Source organism: Glandiceps talaboti, chromosome 13, assembly GCF_964340395.1.
Source record: "Glandiceps talaboti chromosome 13, keGlaTala1.1, whole genome shotgun sequence".
NCBI lineage: Eukaryota > Metazoa > Hemichordata > Enteropneusta > Spengelidae > Glandiceps > Glandiceps talaboti.
In genome coordinates, this window is record NC_135561.1 from 6340404 (window position 1) to 6360167 (window position 19764).

The following is a 19764-nucleotide window of genomic DNA, read 5'->3' on the forward strand; positions in this document are numbered from 1 at the left end:
TAGTGCCTGGAAAGTCGATATATTCTACTAGTATAAGTATGACATCACACTTTTTATATTGATATTTCTACCAACAGGTGTTTAAATTTAGTAATGAATTCGGTCATTGTGACCTGCCGGCGACTAATAAAGGTCAAACAAAGCGTTTTGACATGTGGAAGGCCCAAAGGCACGTCTTATATGTTTTATTTAAAATACATTATTACAGGTCAGTTTCAATGTGATTTATTATCGACGTCCTATGTGGTTTACATTACAATGCACTTTCTCATCAGTGCCAAAGTATGACCTCCGTTGAACACTAGAATACTATTTTCTCTCTTCTTGTTGCATGGGTTCAAGGGGTCAACTAGTTCGAATAATCTTATTGGAACAGTGATGAATTACCCTGATAATATTATTTTAAAGGTGTTTAAATAATATTTCGTGCTTGTTTTCATGACCACCTGCAGGCAAGGGGTATAGTAAGGCAGTATTCTCCTACCCGTGCTTCTTGATAAAAAGTCACATGCACCTATAGTCCATGAATATTTCCTGATCTTTAATAAACCTTAAAACTCACGATGAGGTATGTCTAAAACTTTAGATCAGTAAAATGGCACGTTTTGATGGATTCGGTGGTTATTATACACATGTTTGCAATTTCAAAGTGAAAAAAAAATAAATGCTGATATTATAACTTTTACACTGCAGTGACTGTGCCATTAACATGCAAATTAATAAGATATTTTACTAAACTTTAAAGCTTAGAAATGTCAAATCAATGGTACTATCTAGACATTTGATGTTTTGGAGTAAGGTGAAAGGTCATATCGAGTTCACAAAGTAATGAAAGTAATCTCTTTCGAGTGAATACAGGATTAGACACAATCTGACCTCTAATATGCGGCAAATCAAGCTGATATATCTTACTAAGTCTGTACAATATTGAACAAGGAATCTTTGATCGGCTGGTGTAGTGACATATTTGTACTATCAAATTGTACAATTTGTGACACATTTGCCAGATGCAACTCATTGCAAAATACAATAAAAAGAAGAAAACCAACAAAAATGCAGTCGAAAGAAGCAAATCCTGATTTCATTCCTACGTGGTTCATGCAGTTGCCATGGCAATATCCCAGCGGGGTAAAACTGCTTAACAGTGTAACCTTTCGTGTGCTTGTCAATTTGAATATCAACAAATGTAACTGAACTGAAAAATTGGTTTAACTTGAATGTAATATGTTGAGACGTTTTGCAATTGCTTAAGATGAAGATTCATATAAACACATTGGCAATCTGTGTTCTCAAATTGCAAAGTCTTCTTGTTACGCACTTAAAACATATTAATGTCTGTGTATTAGATTACGATGTCTTAAATGATAAGATTATAAGACGGACCCCCATTCATTCTTATGCTTGTTAGACTGTTTTAGTGAGAAACTTCTCCATTAAAAGTTTCAATATTTTGCTGTGATATGATTTGAAGTATATTCCCCATAGTGTCAGAGATCTGAAGTACAGATATTTTGATCACTGCTCATATTTTTGCGCCACTCAGGTAACCAGTCCCAGGTTTAAACAGACACAATCTTATACACAAACAATCAAAGGAGATTGCATACCGAATATAATTAAGTGTGAAAGACATTTTATATTGATTTTTCTGGGAGGTTTCACTTAAAGTAACTTCGTCTGACTGCGAATATTGCATAGAACAGCTGATGTTACAGTAATAGAAAACTTTATTAAAGATGACGTTGTAATTTTAGAACCTTGCGAAGTCGCTAGACAATGACTTAATGGGAAATGCGACTTTTCCTCTAGGTTTGAAATTTCAATAAAGGAATGAGTAGAGATAACGTCATTATGTAACATAAACCTGTATTTTTTTCTATATGACTCACTTCTACCTAGCGACCCGTTCTAAATTTATTCTATTACTGTAAGGCGCGACGTCTTGGCAGTGACGTGATCTTCTACAATATTTAAAATGTGCTGTAATGAGTATTCGAATATAATTTCTAATGGCTCAAACCGACAAAAGTACAAGCGGCAATGCATTTCGAATATTCTCACATAGACTATATATATAAACACACACACACACACACACACACACACACACACACACACACACACACACACACACACATATATATATATATATATATATATATATATATATATATATATATATATAAATTGTCTGTGAGCAACGTGTTTTTCGGTTGTTTGAGTTTACTCTTTTGAACCTTTTAACGCAGTAATGCCGATATGTGCTTTCTAGATTTTAACATGGAAGCCATCTTAAGGCTAATGATTAATGCAATATGATCACAAAATCCATGGTAATGCCACCGGCAAAGACGTTTGATACGCAGAGAATAGAATTTTATGTCACCAGGTTAAATTTATAGTGGCGCAAACGTTAGATGTTTCAAGTGTCGGTTGTTTTTGTAGCAAAAGAAATCTGATTCTGCACTCAAGGTGTAATTTCACAGAAGTAATTAAACTTCAGGCTGTTTTATTGGAAGATAAATTCCATACCTGTCTAATAACTATTATATTAATTGATACTTATTTTTGCATTTCGAGTGCCAGAAAGAATCCTTATTTTCAAATGTGAAAGCACAATTCAAGCCCGCGAGCTATATTGCGGAATTTAATTTTAAGATCTCAAACATGGTTACATATTGCAGAGGCATATACAGTAGACAACGCCAAGTCTCAGGATACCTTTTAGTATAATTTAATTTTGTAAGCATACGGCGTTAACATGACACACCAATCTCAGTATTTACCCACCATCAGTATAGTAGTATAATGTAAGACTCACTATACATATACCGGAATCAGAGCAGATGTATTCAAGTCGACTATCAATTTGACTAATACGCATTCACGTTTCTGATTGTGGCATTTGGGACTTTCAATTTATATTTTCCTGCATTCAACTTTGACTGAGAATAGAAGATCATTAGTTAATTCAAACTCTGATTTGACCTATGGAGCGCCAATCCTATCCACTTCATTACATATATGTTTATATATTTAAGTTCACTATTGCCTCGATGTAACATGTTGAGAGAGCCTTGTACGAAGTGAGAGTGGTGAAATTAAATACTGTGAACTGTTATGTTTAGTTTAAATGGCTACCATAATGTAATGTCTGTTGGTGCGAATAAATTGAGATGCGAAGATATGAATAAAGCACAAGAAAATATTTACCCTATTATATAATAGCCAACAATCAATAAAGCAAATTAATATACATTGTTATCCTAAGCTATGTTTCTTTATTTGATATATCACCATAAAAGAACACCACTTAAAATATAAATAATGTAACCAAAGTTTACTATAATTCTTAATTATGTAACGTAACATAACATAGCATAACATAACATAACATAACATAACATAACATAACATAACATAACATAAGTTGAAATTTAGTCAACTTTTCATCGAAAATGATTTTGATCTCCGACAACTATTAAACAAAATCGGGTTAAGATTAATTAAAAGTAAAATTTCTCTTTGTACAATTTTATATTATTACTATTTAAAAAATGAAATAGCCGATAAAAAAATTCCCTGTTGACATGTCTAGATAAACATGGCGTGGTTATGTTCTACTTATTTCCAGGTATTTGTTTCAAACCCTAAACATTAAATAACAGAAAGTCTTCAAATCATTCATCCTAAACTGTTCATATATTTTATTGAACATTACATGAAAACAATTAAAAACCATTTGAAATATACGTTGAAGTGTGATAAATCAAATCTATATAATCGATAATTTCAATATTCTTATAATCACATTGCGATTGTGTCGACAATTATAAACGTTTACCTCGTTAACAACCTCTTTCTCGGCGATCGAATAATTTATTTTCTGTCTGCCTTCATAATATTTCTGTGCCTAACATTGACCTGATATTACTTGTCAAAGAAGATCCGATAACATTTCCCCAGGTTTCACCATTATCGAATAATAGTCGTATAAATTTAATGATCAACCTTAGTTCGCATTAAAACTTACCCTGGATTTCGAAGCATTATAGTAAAGTTTTCTCTACAGTATTATGATGTTGCTATAGCAATCAAACCATACTTGTGATATATTGGCTTTTAAACCATAACTATATGCATTAAATAACAGTATGTCGAATAAACATTGAAGCCAAACAGGGGAGGAGGAGATGTGCATTCAAACGTCACGTTTTGCCTCATTACCAATGCCACTCGGAAATCATCCGTGCAGATTACATACTTGTCAATCAGTTACGCGGATAAACATGGTACAGGATAAAGTGTTCATAGAACAGTCGGTAAGAAAGCTGGCTATGACACCAATTTTTGTTTTAAAAGAACAGTCAGTCACTATGATTGTCATCAGTATTGTTAAATGGTGTAATTGTAACTTTATGAGTTAATGGTAGCAAGAATTTGGTAAAATATATGCAAAAAAGTAAGCTTTAAGGTTTACGCTTTTATAAAAAGAGTTGATGTCTCACCACTGCCTCGAGGAAAGAAGGTACACATCATGATAAATTCACGTTATCTACCAGTTGGCACGTTAATTCAGCTGGTAAGAGCACTCTGACTAGTGTTTAGGGGACGTGGGTTCAGTTTATACATGTGTCACTTTTGTTTCCTCATTTATAACAAATTCAAAAAAGTAAAACCACCATTCACAATGATATGCTTTTCCAACTTGTTCTTAAGTTCGAATGAGTAACATAGCCTCATATCATATATTAATTACAGCTAAGAAAGGCTAAGAGCCCATGAACTAATCAAGAATCATATATCAAAAAATCATGTGGCTGTGTTTCGATGTATCTGTAGTAGAAGTTAGTGACTACTTAACTCCCAAGTAAAAATAAAATTAATGCAAAAGAAATATCTTGTGTAGAGAAATGCTATCTCTTGATGCTGGATATATTCTTAGCGAAATTGCACTGTAGAGTTTCAGCTGTATTGTGGATTATAATAATCCAGCTTGCTTAGTTTTACGTCTGGTGCTAAAATAAAAGTATGAAAACCCACAATAACTGTTATGATAAACAATTATTTTCTTATTATAAATATTATGTATTAATCTTTAAACATTCCCTGGTTGCTCACTTGTTATAATTTATTCTAATTTTATGACAAATAATATTTCAACAATATGTAATGCCATTGACTTTATATAGTAGGTGATGAATAATAAATTGTTAATAAAATAGCAACGTCGTGGTATTTTAATTGATGATAGAGTTATTTAACCTTATGTAATGTAAATGACAATTCCAATTATATTGCATTATGTAAACACGCAATGAAGCGACTTGGAGCTTCAGGTTCCCATGCTTTGTACATTCATAGAATACTCAGTCACACGTAATCTCCACTCTGTTTGCCAAGCCCAGCGGCTGTAGAGCAAATTGATGGAATAGTGTCATGATAAAATGATAATAACCAATTTCTATGCTTTCTTAATGTTGAAGTATTAGCCCTTTATTATTGCTATTTTATCATATTCATCTGCAATGAACTAGACTGCAGGTAAATTGGACATGGATCACAAATGTTCCTCCTCCTCATCATTCATCCGTAGTCACCATGACGACACCTTTAAATGTGATTAATTGGTACATTCATTGCCCTCGTATCAATCATGATGTACTGAAGATGAAACTACAGGTTATCGCTCTTAGCTATCTATTTCATCAATTTCCAGGTGTTGCCAGGACAACCGTGCATCAAATGATCTTTCTCGTTTTATCCTACAGGCATCTTCGATAGTATGTATGGATTGGGACCTATCATTGGCTTTGTGGCCGGCTGGCTGCTTGGAAGGGTTTATGTTGATTTCTATAATGACAGTGACCCGAATATGACCCAAGATGATCCAAGATGGGTTGCTGCTTGGTGGATAGGTATTCTCGCTGGCGGCGCCCTTGTCCTCTTTGCCTCCGTTCCATTCTGGTGTTTCCCAAAGAAACTGTGGACAGAATGGCAGCCAGTGAGCAGTGCAGTCATGCAGGAAGAGGCTACCACTGCAGAACAAACCAAGGAGCAAGAAGCAATGGGCTCAGACATTTTAATGCGACCAAGAAAACTTCCAAGAAGAATCAAAGGTAAAGGAAAACGTTTATACTGACTTAAACTACTTTAACTTGATAGTGTCACAAGATTGGTCAAAATTATCTAACTTAGTTTAATCATATTTTTTATAAAGAAGTTGAAGAGATTTTTGAAATGAAGGTTTGTTGGTGATGGAAAAGATGCAGCAATGTATTGAAATATTCTCTGAATTAACCCAGTTTTCATCTTCTAATTTCAACATGCATTGTTTCGGTCTGTATATATGTGAGCTCTTTGCAAACTAAAAGTAAGACTTTTGTCCGGTCATTCACTATTGCCAAGTATTACTATTTCAAGGTGACCAAGATGACCCCTACAGCCTCCTTGCATTATTCATTTTCCGAGTTTAACATATTCTTTTATATTCAATTTTTGTGCTCCTCTGTAACTTCGCAGGAAAAACAAAGTCTTCCAGATACAAAGGTGTTGTAACATTTTGCCTGATGACTATACTAACCATGATATTTCAAATTTTGAAATGTCATGCTATTCTGAAAAAGATTTTCTAATAATGTAATCATTTTATAAATCCAAATTTGGGCGAAACTCATCATGGTAACACCATTTCATTATAAATGTTAACGAGGGCTTCATGTATTCTATAACGTGTGTGATCGGTATAAATGTAACTTTCCTGTTTAGGTTAAAAATCATTAAATAATCTTTTAATGTATTTCACATACTATTTTGCAGCTCTTTGTATGGGAATACATTTGTAAGTTGTGTTAATGAATTAATACCATTGAATAAAATACATACATAACTATATAGAGGTGTAAGATCGGATCTATGTTTGAATTTCTTGAATTTTGTATTGTTGATTATTGAATCATTTAGAAAATTCGAGACTTAACTTCTTGAAAGTTGAAATGATAGACAGTTGTTGAAAAGAGAGCTTTATGATATAATTATGTATGGATTCAGAAGATCAAAGAATAAGTATTGGCATATGCTTAACACAGGTACAGAGCATTTGGGTAATGTGTCCATTTCTCTAGGAATTGTGCTTTGCTATGCATTTCAATCTTGGTAAAAAAATCAAAGAATCATTCACCATCTTCGAACCTCGATCTGACCTCTATATATATTGATAAGTGGGTCCCAATATTCATTAAAGAGAAACTTATGTTTCTTTGTATTGCAAATATATTCCATTATATAAAAAACATAGCTCTAGCTATATGTCACATTATGGGGAATACCACTCTAGGAATTAAAGGTATTTTCATAAACTTTGGATTGTGTAGAGTCATTTCATATTTCACAGTACATGAATTTGCATGATTGCCAAGAAACTACACTGTTTCCTTGTGGGACTTAACAGACGTGCAGATGCATTAGATGAACATTTAATATTCATATTTATCTGAGTGAAATAGTCACTTTATAGGAATTATGAATATTCATTGTTTATTTAATAAAATTCACGTCTGGTAAGTCCCATGAAGGTGAAATCATTTGGTGTTTCTTGGTAACCATGACATTTATGTGATATTAAATCATTAAATCCAGAACTAGAAGTGTACGAAATACGTTATTTCCTGGAGTTGTGTTCCTCTTTAAAAAGTCTCTTATCATAATCAACTTCACCATAGTGTATTAAAGGCTTAAAGAAGGAAAGGAATTTTCATCTAAGTGGTGGGGTGAAATAAGTAAATGTCGAACAAACAAACAACTAATACATTCAATACTTTTGTTGATATTCAATAGACATGCCGGGAACAACACTGAGACTTTTCAGTAACTGTACATTCATATGTATCAGTATTGGTGCATGCTGTGAGTTGGCGTGTGCTGCTGGATACTTCCTGTTTCTACCCAAATACTTACAGTCCCAGTATGGCGTCAGTGCGGCTTTTGCTGACCTTGTCATGGGTAAGTCTCAGTGCGCATGGGCACACACATTCACTGAAGCATACCATATATCAAAGCTCCTAATTGATTTTCAGTTATTATAGAGTGGTTAACCACAAGTAATTGGGTGGATATATGATAAAATAAGTAAATAGAATGATATCATTTTAATAGTCTCTATGTATAGCTATTCAGACGATTTCATTTACTTAAAGGAGATCTGATAAAGAAGCCCATTCAAAGAAATTACAATGCTATAACGATATATTATAATTATACTATGTTATATATATACATATATATATAGCCAGTATAGACATATTACATATACTGAGTTTATATATATATAACTTTAATTAATAAGTTGTTACTCAGAGTTTCACGCTTCGAGCGATCTTCAGACAACTAAATTGGGATTGTCAAAATCGGTACATACACTTAATGTTTGTATGTATATATTGCGTAACAAGATGGTCGGACTAAACTATGAAGGCAAATACTCACTCGCCAACTGTAGCAGTAAACCCCCGGAAGGAATAGTTTAGTCCGACCATCTTGTTACGCATATATATACATATATATATATATATATATATATATATATATATATATATATATATATATATATATATATATATATATATATATATATATATAATCCATATCGAATACTATCTTTAAGTATACCTTCAATGTATGTACCTATGTACCTGTACCTGTACAGTGGAAGGAGAATAGGAAAGGATTTGTTCAGACCATACCGGTATACGTAACTTATGCGTATCTATATTCGTGCACTTAAAAACACCGTTGCCATCCTGAATGTTGACAGGGGATATGTTTTCAAGTGCCCAATTTCTTATTTATTTTGACGGAGTATGAATCAACGCATGCGCAATGAAACTACCTACCTCGAGGAACCCATTATTGAAAGATCAATGTACACCTGCGCACAATAAGTTCTATTAATATTATAGCGATTTATATCCTGCCAAAATAAATCATATTTTGCTCTTGGGAGACGGCACCAGATGAAAATAGAGAGTCTGTTTGCTATTACAAGGACACAAGATCACTATCCATACATCCCTTGACCACCGTTAAAGATATAAATGTATCACAATTTGTCCATCACTATTGTGTTTGATATATCTTCTTTGCCAATTCGGTCCCTACCCATCACTTATACCATTTTCCACTCACAGATTAAGCAATTACAATACCTTCCATAATGCGATGTAATTTATGTATGTTTTGCAAGTCTGCGGGGAAATATGTGACTTCCGTTGTCGGAGTTTTACGATCACCCGTTCTGTCTGTCTTTCCATAGAGTTGTATAGAACGTAATCTGATATCTTTATTGCAACTACAAACGGTATTACCTTTCCGATACAATGTAATGTCATTTTAGTGAAAAGGCAATTCGCGCTAACTTAATTAAAAACAGCAATTTAGGTCAAAGTGTTGCCGAGCATTTATATACCAGGCTTGATGTACGTAGATTAATGAAAGAAAAGCAATGCACTTTTTTTCGCGTCGATGAGTTTTACATCTTTCAGGTGATATGACCAGCAACATTTGATAGGATGAATGCTGTTGAATAATTTATAGATAAGTCATTGTTGATTATGCACGGTCAGTCTGCAGACTCCATTCCTCGAATATCATTCCTTTAGAAAACTCGCCAGGGAATCTGTTAGAGTTAGAGTTGGATTTTGTAATAAGCGTTATCTTGCCTTACGTGAATTAATGGAAAACGTGACATGAACACTGCCATGATTAGCCATTATACCTTCCCTAGCATTGAAGATACACTGAACATAGCTTTGCTCTAAAGCATGACCTTTTTGTTTGTTTGTTTGTTTGTTTGTTTGTCTGTTTGTTTGTTTGTCCGTCTGTCCGTCTGTCTGTTTGTTTGTTTGTTTGTTTGTTTGTTTGTTTGTTTGATTGATTGATTGATTGATTGATTGATTGATTGATTGATTTATGGATTGATTCATCAATTCATTGATTGATTTAAATGTTGAACAATATTTTTTCTCAAATCGTAAAGTAAATTGTGTATTGCTCATTGCTTGAATTGCGATCCTTTCCTAAATGTAGTCCCTCATTTTACTTCTGCTATGTTCTGTTTGCAATTTACTGTCAAGTAACTCATGCATAGGCCTCTAAACAGACGGCAAACCCATCAAAAGAATATCTGCTCTATCCCAAACAATTACGTTGACCTTGAATGGTGACCGCAAAGACGGGCATTCACCTCCAAATCCATTCTCCTATATACTTTCCATCTCGAATAATATAATTATCATTCTGTCAATTACATCTGTTGTTATGGTAACGCCGATGTGTTGAGTTTGCAGGATATTAATATTTGTCTTTTTGGAAATTGCTATTATATATATAATCATTTCTTTCATTGTGGATTCCTATTAAAACTACATATGTTAATATACTTCCAATGATACACCGTGCATCACGTGAGCACATGCTTCATAGTTGCACTTTGTAGATCATTTCAAAAGGGTCAGTTTGACTAGCAGTGACCTTGACATCAATATTAAAGGTCAAATGCGGGTGATATAGCCTATGTAGCTTATATATATGATCAACACAGTACATATGGAATTCATGACATTTCAATATATGTCTACTTTTTTTGAAGCATGTGTGCCAGCGCCTGCCTTTGTGATTGGTGTCATCGTAATTGGAGTTATTATCTACCGAACTAATCTCAGTAGAAGAGGAATGATGACCTTACTTGTTATCTTGTCATTCTGTTCCACCATTTTAATTGGGGTTCAGCTCTTTCTGGGATGCGAACCGGCTGAATTTGCTGGAGCTACTGTGGATTACTACAGTGTGTAAGTAATAGTCTAATACATGTATGTGTCAAACCTTGCCTTCTAAGCTCCTCTGTGAATATAAACCCATTTAATTACAGGAGAGATGAAGTTGCTTTGGTGTTTCACTCATGGACATGGTGTTCTAACACAAAGATAGACACACTCCAATTATAGACTTTCCAACCGATAGCCTATAGACTTTCCAACCGATAATCAACATGGAAACTCATCTACTTCTACATCCGCACTGTGCACATCGGCACCTCCATAACAGAGACACAACACATACATCAACAAGATCCTTTGCCCAATCACATTGAAAAGTGATAACGCATTTATATTCTTTTACAGTGCAGTAGAAACGGAAATAGCTTCAGTCGTTTACTTGCCAACAGACAATATACATGATAATTTATCTATTTCTATCCTTGCGAGCTGTGCCCCACATCTTTATAACTGTTAATTAGCATGTGAAAATATATGTCTGTAAAAGTCATCGTGTCTCGTGAGTGAAAATGAAGGCATCTTCATTTCCTGTGTAACTTATACAAAAATCCAGTTTGAATAGTCACAAACTTGATATCATATATTATATGTTAATTTGTTTTTTTATATATCAATGTTTAAGACCGGACTATTGAAAGTATAGATGATCGATTCATCTACCCACTGATCACATATTGATTCAACATTACAAAGGGTAACTATAGGGTAATAACACTTTGCTTTATGTGTTTAAATCACTATAATATCCTGATGTAGAAATACTTTTTTGTTTGCCATAGTTCCAAAGTCAGAGAAGTGAGTGTACTTGCACCTTGTAATGAGGATTGTCAGTGTACAGAGAGAGTCTACAACCCAGTGTGTGGTGCTAATGGTGTCACTTACTACTCGCCATGTTATGCTGGATGTAGTAGTCAAGATGGCGGGGTGAGTAATAATGCACATAAAACTACGAACGCGCAGCCGCACTAGAAGTGACGCTCATACCATATTTAGTAATCAAACCATGAAAGCGAGGCTGTGTGGCAACAATTTTTTTTTTGTGGAGCGATAGGAGATTCGTGTTTTTTTTTTTAGCAAAAACATCATATCCACAGTGAGCAAATTCCAATTTGACAATTCTGTATGCTTGATTTGATTTAGTTCAAAGGTTAAACAGTTTTATAATGGGTTACATATTCATCATTAATTTATAGAATACTTTGTGTATTGACAAGAAAGCATTTCACAGCTGAAGAGTAACAAAGATTATGAATGATGATACATGTATTACTATTCATAATGTGGATAAAATAAAAAGAATATACATTTGATAAATATTGCTCTAGACTAAAAAATAGATACCCAAACCGATATTTCGAAGGGGATTCCCTTAACGACAAAAGAAGAAATACAACGTGCTTTGCTTTCTTTATCAGCTGTTAATTATGAAATATTTTTGAAACCATTATCTATCGGAATACAATGCTAAATGGAATGCATAGCCCCTCGTGTGTTGTAAAACTTTTGCTTAAAACGACTTCTGAGATTCGTAAGAAATCCAATGAGTTGGAATAATGTCAGGGACCTTGCCCGTAGTCTAACACGTCATGTACATATGACAGTGTCGTTCATGTACATATGACAGTGTCGTTCATGTACATATGACAGTGTCGTTCATGTCGTTCATATGACTGTGTGAAACATCGATATACACATATATATATATATATATATATATATATATATATATATATATATATATATATATATATATATATATATATATATATATATATATATATATATATATATATATATATATATATATATAGTAAATAGTATAAACTCGTAGAATAGAGTGCTAGATGCTTGGGTAAGCAGGGCGGGAATAATCAAAGTAAGTTGGTTGGAACTTGAGGTGCTTAGTTGTAACTCCGAGTTTCACGCTCAATGCGTTCATCAGACAATATATATATATATATATATATATATATATATATATAGTGTGTGTGTGTGTGTGTGTGTGTGTGTGTGTGTGTGTGTGTGTGTGTGTGTTGAATATAAGTGATTCCCATTGAAATGCTACCAGCCATGTAATTCCTTTATTGAATCTAGTATAACTATAACTGGTAACACATGTTTGTTATCTTTACGCAATCTAAATCATGTTTGAATTTTGAATTGTATGGCATGTGTGCTGCTCGTACTGGGCCACAGTCTGCTATAAACAGAATTCGTGAACCTTTATTGTCAAACATATCTTATTATGCCTATTATACGGAAATGATATTTTGTAAATGATGAAGACAGGATCTCACTTTCATCTGAGCACCATTTTATCATGAAGAAAAAAATGCGACATATATAAAAGATAAAGCCAAATAATGGTATTTCACAGGCATTATATAAGATAATGAAATATTCGCACACTTTTTTTAGTTTGCATATGTCTGTCTATCTGTCTGTCTGTCTGTCTGTCTGTCTGTCGTTCTTTGTGTGTTAAGTGTATGTTTACTACATGCGGATGTAGTGCACATGGTTGTCAAGACAGTTTCACTAAAGGATATCTATGCATTTGGTTAATCTTCCAGAAATACTATGACTGTTCGTGTGTAGCTGCAAGTGAGACGAGTCCCCCTGAAATGACGGTACTCAATGAAACTAAAGATGACGTTACCAAGCCATACGTTGCTGTGACACCCGATGATGCTACAACACTGCCGGCTAGAGCGATTCGAGGTGACATGGCCTTCTTGGTTGATGGAAGCACAACACAGAGACCAAACGAGTATCCTAACCAAGTTGAAATCGGTCCCTGTAAGACAGATTGTGCCTACTTCATTCCGTTTATGATTGCAGTGTGTCTAAGCACCATATTACTTAGCATGGAGTTGATTCCTGGTGTTATGGTTACACTAAGGTAAGTTTAAAGTCCTACAAAATACTGTACATCTAACTACATGCATAGCAAAAACCATCACATATAACAGTTTATACTGAGTTTCACAAATAGACAACCATCTCAAAGATTTGATAAATATCTCAAAGAATTGTCCATATAGACACAGACACTCTAGGTCTATTTATCGTTATATTATTGATCTATCATCCATCTACATTTATGTTATGACAAAGCTATTATATAAATACTTGTGTCTGCCAATCTATCTACCTATCTGACTATCTATCAATCTCTCTGTATGTCTGTCTGTCTGTCTGTCTACCCTTTTATCCATCCATCTATCCATCCCTCCACTCATATATGTATATATAGTATGTACACACACACATATATATATATATATTGATACATACGTATATATATATATATTATATATTACATATATATATGTATGTATGTATATAAATGTGTATACATATGTATGTATATATATATATATATATATATATATATATATATATATATATATATATATATATATATATATATATATATATATATATATATATATACATATAACAGTGTGTATATGTGTGCCTACCAATGTATCTCTCTACTAATCTACCAACCCGTCTAATAGCTGGTTTTCAAATCACCCGTCACTGTAAGATATCACTGATGAAATCACATAATTTTTTTATCTTTTTATGCAATATTTCAGCATTATGCGATGATGGCATCATCTCATATTGAAATCAATTTCTCTTCTCAATTGCAGGAGCGTGACCAAAATGGATAAAGCATTTGCAATCGGAGTTCAGTACCTCATTATAAGATTATTTGGTAGGTTTATTCCGGTGATTTATTACTCTACGGTTCTATTAGATTATTAATCTAATCTTGTAACGCACGACGTGAAATGGACCATGTGTATTATATACCCATCTCTAAATGATAGGAATACATCATTTTAAAAAACAATTATGTAATAAATGATGGTTACTTTATCACAAGCAGGAAATGTTACCTTCTCCAAATATTTCGTCTAGGCTCGATTGACTTCTTCAGTGGACTGAATGTTTTCGCCTGGTGTTGATGACGTCACGTGGTTATTGAGTCTAGACGAGAGAGGGATAGATAGATAGATAGATAGATAGATAGATAGATAGATAGATAGATAGATAGATAGATAGATAGATAGATAGATAGATAGATAGATAGATAGATAGATAAATAAATAAATAAAATGATTGATTTATTAAATACTGAGATCGGTTGATTTTCAAGCTGGATTAAGTTGTGTTTTTTCGTCTTCCTCTTAGGTTTCATTCCTGCTCCGATATACTACGGCAAAATTATCGATCTTACGTGCATTCTGTGGCACACGAGGGCTTGTGGCGAACAAGGTGCATGCTGGGTATACGACACGAAGGTGTACACCTACCTGTACTTTGGACTGTCTGTCGGCCTGAAAGTAATAGCTCTGATTTTCTTCACCGCTGCACTGATCAGCTTATGTACCTGTAGACCAACCACGGAAATCGTCGATCTTGGAGAGGTCACCACGAAATCCGATAGTCTGAAGAGGAGCAAGAAAGATAAGAAAGGCAAGAAGAAGGAAGGACAAGAAGGCGACGAGGAAGAAGTCTTGGTAGCGGGAGATACATCTACGTTGACCGCTGAAGACAAAGAAAAGAAAAAGGAGAAGGACAAGAAAAAGGACAAGAAAAAGAAGAAACCCAAACAACGCGATGTGGAAAGAGTTGCCGCGGCTGAAGAGCCTGAAGGATCACACGGAAGCCCAAGTGAAGACAGGTTCGTGATGGCAGATACAGACAAAGTGGAATCTGAAGAAACAAAGTTGGCGGAAGTCGTTACGCGTCATGAGTCTAACAAGTCATTGGACAAAGATGAAGGCTATGACATTGATGACATATCCGACTGAAATACGTAAAACTTATTGAGTACTTATTTGCATGCAAATTTATTCGTATTCGAAATATACCTAAGTGCGCATGCGTGGTTTGTTTTATCAGACCGATCGTTTGGTTGCCATTTTAAAATTGAATTTGTAGAGTTCACACTTACCTAACTTTAGCACCATTTAACGGCAAGATGATGAAAGAGATCAAAATGTGCATCTGGAGTTAAAGTTTAAATGATCTTTTAACAAATTTAAAGATATTTCAGTCACTTTAATTAGTTGTCAGCACGAAAAAAAAAAGCATGAAATTTCTTGAATAATTATCATTGTCTGGATGTCCTTAAACATACATGTATACATGTATCAGAATTATTCAATAATATGATCGTTTGCAACAGTCACGTCTGTTGGCTTTTGTTGATCCGTCATAATTTATATGAGGCTGGACATGTTTTGTGCTGGTTTTAAATACATTCCACTGTACTGTATGTGCAAGTTTATGAAAGTCTACTACAAACTTCCAACTGTATATATTAATGATTAGTTGTTAAATTCAAGACACGATTAACAATAGTAAGTTTGTAATTGTAACTGAGTTTAGACAAGTTCCTTTCTCTTTTGTAAGTGGTCTATTGAACTTGATCTTACAATAGATATTGTAATCAATATTTGCCAAAGACTGTTTATGTTTCACAAATTTGGTGAAATTATATCTTGTGTTGTGTAGCTCCATTAAACTAGCTAAGTAAACTGGCTGTTCTGTGTAATACACACAAAGCCACATTCTGAATGTATACGAGGTATTCAAAATGTTGGCATAGACATTCTAACCATGACAGTTTAGAACGACATTGTGTTCATGGTAGCACACATAGTGTCATATAGTGATATAGGTAATTTTCACTTGAGTGATTACAACAACCACTTGTTATTAAAAATGATCACATGACCCAAAGAACAATTTGTATCAAACAAATGATGATGATGATCATGATGATGATCATGACGACGATGAGAATGGGGATGAGGAGAAGGACGACGACGACGTAGGCAGCGATGACGATGACGAACCTTGCACTGATGACTTTGGCAATGACAGAAGTGAAATACAGTAGTTGATGCTACGGAAAATGATCACCACCACTACTACCGCCAGTAGTACCGTTATCATCATCATTATCATCATCGCCGTCGTCGTCGTCATCATCATCACTATCATCGTCATTATTCTCGTCATATAGAAGGTGATTATAGAGACATTTTCAAACAGGACACCCATTCAGGAAAAAATACTCAACATGAGTGTATTGTTGTGCCTTCGTTATGTTGTGTCGTGCATATTTATCAAACACACGGGACAAAATGCATGCCTTTCATTATCAACATTAAACTTTACGATTTTATAGAAAAACTTCTAAAGATAACAATTTTCCAAAACTTTAAAGTTCAAAGTTCATTGTACAATATTTCACAATTTTTGATGAATAGATAAACTGGTAGGGAAAAATACTTCTAAGAAATCCCAAGCGCAGACAATCTTTTCTGGCACATTATTGTTTATTTTTTTAATGAATTGTTCTGTATTGCTTCCTCTGTAAATACACAGTTGTTTAGTTTTATCTCTTCTTTCTTTCTGAGGGTGTAACCTTTCTAAGTTATGTTTAAGGGCGTGAATAGCATGACGTAGTCCCCGTCCTTTATTAACTGGAAGTTCAATGTTCAGATAATTAGAGTGAGACTCCAAAAACCAGTCTTTCCACGTACTAGTACCACCTAGTTTACTCACATCCACCGGAATAGCCATAATTCATTGAATCATTTGCATATTAATGTAATTAGTATGTAAATTAGCCAATATTGTTTTTTATTTATCCATGACTTAATTTACCGTATTGCTCATTTGGATGGTTTTATAAGTAATTGATTTACTACGCATTCGTTATTGGACAATTATTCCATTATTTTTCGTGACACTGATGAAGCAAAGGAACCCAATTGCATTGTTTTTCTTCAAAATACTTTCTTTGTGGTATTTCAGTAATTTGCCCGCACAGGGTCATAGATTTAATTTTTTTAACGTTTTAATACATATCAATTCATCAATAGTAAGATGAACTAACCTTTTGTCCGTTAGTAATTGATACCTTCAACACACGCTGATAGGAGTCTTGAAATTAAAATGTGTTTCGCTAACACTTATAAAGTTTGACAGGTGTCGAAGCCCCAGTCATTTATCATTTATCATATGATGTAAGGAGGGTAAATTATTTCTAAAAAATTGTTTTCATTTTTATAATTTTGTGCATGCCGTGCCCTCATTTATTTCAATTGCTACATTTTCAAAGAAAGTGTCGGCAGTGATGTAGCGGAATAATGTAGTTAGTTCACCCAGCAAACATTTAATTCTTTATTTATGATTGCAAGCTTCACACAACCCGTGAACAACCTTTTAGTCATGTTTGCAGGTTTAACCGATACGCATGGTTTTCATTTATTGTGATCCCTGTCAAAGAAGTAAATATATGACTCAAAATATACATTTAGAGGCTTTAGTTTATTCAACGTAAATGACTACAAGCTAACGTATAAGCTCGTCGGACAAATACACATAGTTTACGTAAAAGTAGTAAGCGTTGTAGATCAGTCCTCACCTTGATCACGTGATTTGTTATGTTCAGGGTTCAGTTTAGTCTCTTTAGTGATAGTGTAATGTATAGTATATCAACTGACACCGTTTCAATCACACAAAAGATCTGAGAATAAACTTTTTAGTGTTTTGAATTTCTTATTTGGAAAATATTAAAACTTAACAATGGGCGACTTGTAATTTTTCGTGGTGTTTAGATATATTGAAACGATTTATGTGTTAAAGCAAAACGTCAACGTTTGCCTCCTATTCCTGTTCCGAGGTAATGTACAACCCACTAGGACACTTGTTCAAGTACTAACACCCCACCCCCTCCCTATCCGACTTACAAGCGATTGAGTTTCCAAACATGTACAGTAAGTTTGTTATGTTAGATACACTTTGACCCTTTAAGCCTACATTTGGCCATGTTTGCTCTCCTATTCAGTAAACTTTGATTTGAATTTGGTTATTTAAGTGTACATGTTTTGGAAAAAAAATATTTCTATGACATCACCATATTGAATTGTGTGATGTACCATTTAGTTTTAAAATACGATGATATGCGCCACGTCACGTGATGATGCATGAGGTAGTGTTATCACCAGAAAGTAAAACTTCAGTGCATTAATTGAAATGTTTTGCTTTCATAAACATGTGCAAATACGTTGGCTTGTTTGAACTTAAATACAAGGAGCATTTCTTAAATTATCAATTACTGAGACTATTTTCCCAAGTATTGATCTGCAGAATATGATATCTATGATGTCAAATAGGAAATTTCCACAACAAATACCTAAATTTAGTCGCCAAGATTACGTTCTGCTTGTCTGGAAATTGTATATCGATTGTTCACTCTAGATTTAAGTGCTTGCCCTGTGATTTGAAATAGGGTGGTTATTAAATTTCAGTGCTAAGTTTGCTTTTGATGTACCAGGTAGACAGTTCAGAAAGTGGGAAACGTTGGATTGCATTGGCTGTACATGCTTATTGATGGCGTAACTTTGTATTTACTAAAGCACTTATATATATTCTTGGGGTTTACATTGTCTATATACCTTGTAGTCATTTTTCAGAGTCACACTGTGTGTAAGAGACTGCCACTTTTGTACATTTGGTAAAGTTGTACTGTGTTATGAAATAAACTGTGAAAATCTCAATTGGAATCGATCCGTTTACTCTTTAGTGTGAGTGAAATTCTCCTTGATTGTATGTGTAGTAAGTGGTGAATATATGACACCAGCAAAGACGTTTAAAGAATACTAATAAAAAACACGTCTGCCATCCCCTCTCACTATAAGCATAGAAAGTGGAGAAGAAACTGTCTCTGCTTTAAGTCAGGATAATTAACTATTCCTCTATATCTGTCTCATATGTCCAAGTCTCTCTCTATGTATCTATATCTCCCACATCATTCTGTTTCTCATCACCATACTTTCTCTGTCAGTCTGTCTCTGTCTCCATGTCTCTGTCTCTTTGTCTGTCTGTCTGTCTGTCTGTC

General features: G+C 34.0%; 1 protein-coding gene across 5 annotated transcripts in view; it reads left to right on the forward strand.

The window, feature by feature from the left end:
- LOC144444595 (solute carrier organic anion transporter family member 3A1-like) overlaps positions 1–19403 on the forward strand; it is a 64206-nt gene extending 44803 nt beyond the window's left edge. For all 5 annotated transcript variants that reach the window (XM_078134080.1, XM_078134075.1, XM_078134077.1 and 2 more), the window contains 7 exons: positions 5772–6119; positions 7837–8001; positions 10646–10844; positions 11612–11756; positions 13403–13731; positions 14492–14556; positions 15036–19403. In XM_078134080.1, coding sequence (XP_077990206.1) covers positions 5772–6119; positions 7837–8001; positions 10646–10844; positions 11612–11756; positions 13403–13731; positions 14492–14556; positions 15036–15658 — 1874 coding nt within the window. In that variant the 3' untranslated portion in view covers positions 15659–19403. The remainder of the gene's footprint in view (positions 1–5771; positions 6120–7836; positions 8002–10645; positions 10845–11611; positions 11757–13402; positions 13732–14491; positions 14557–15035) is intronic.
- The last annotated feature ends 361 nt before the right edge of the window (positions 19404–19764 follow it).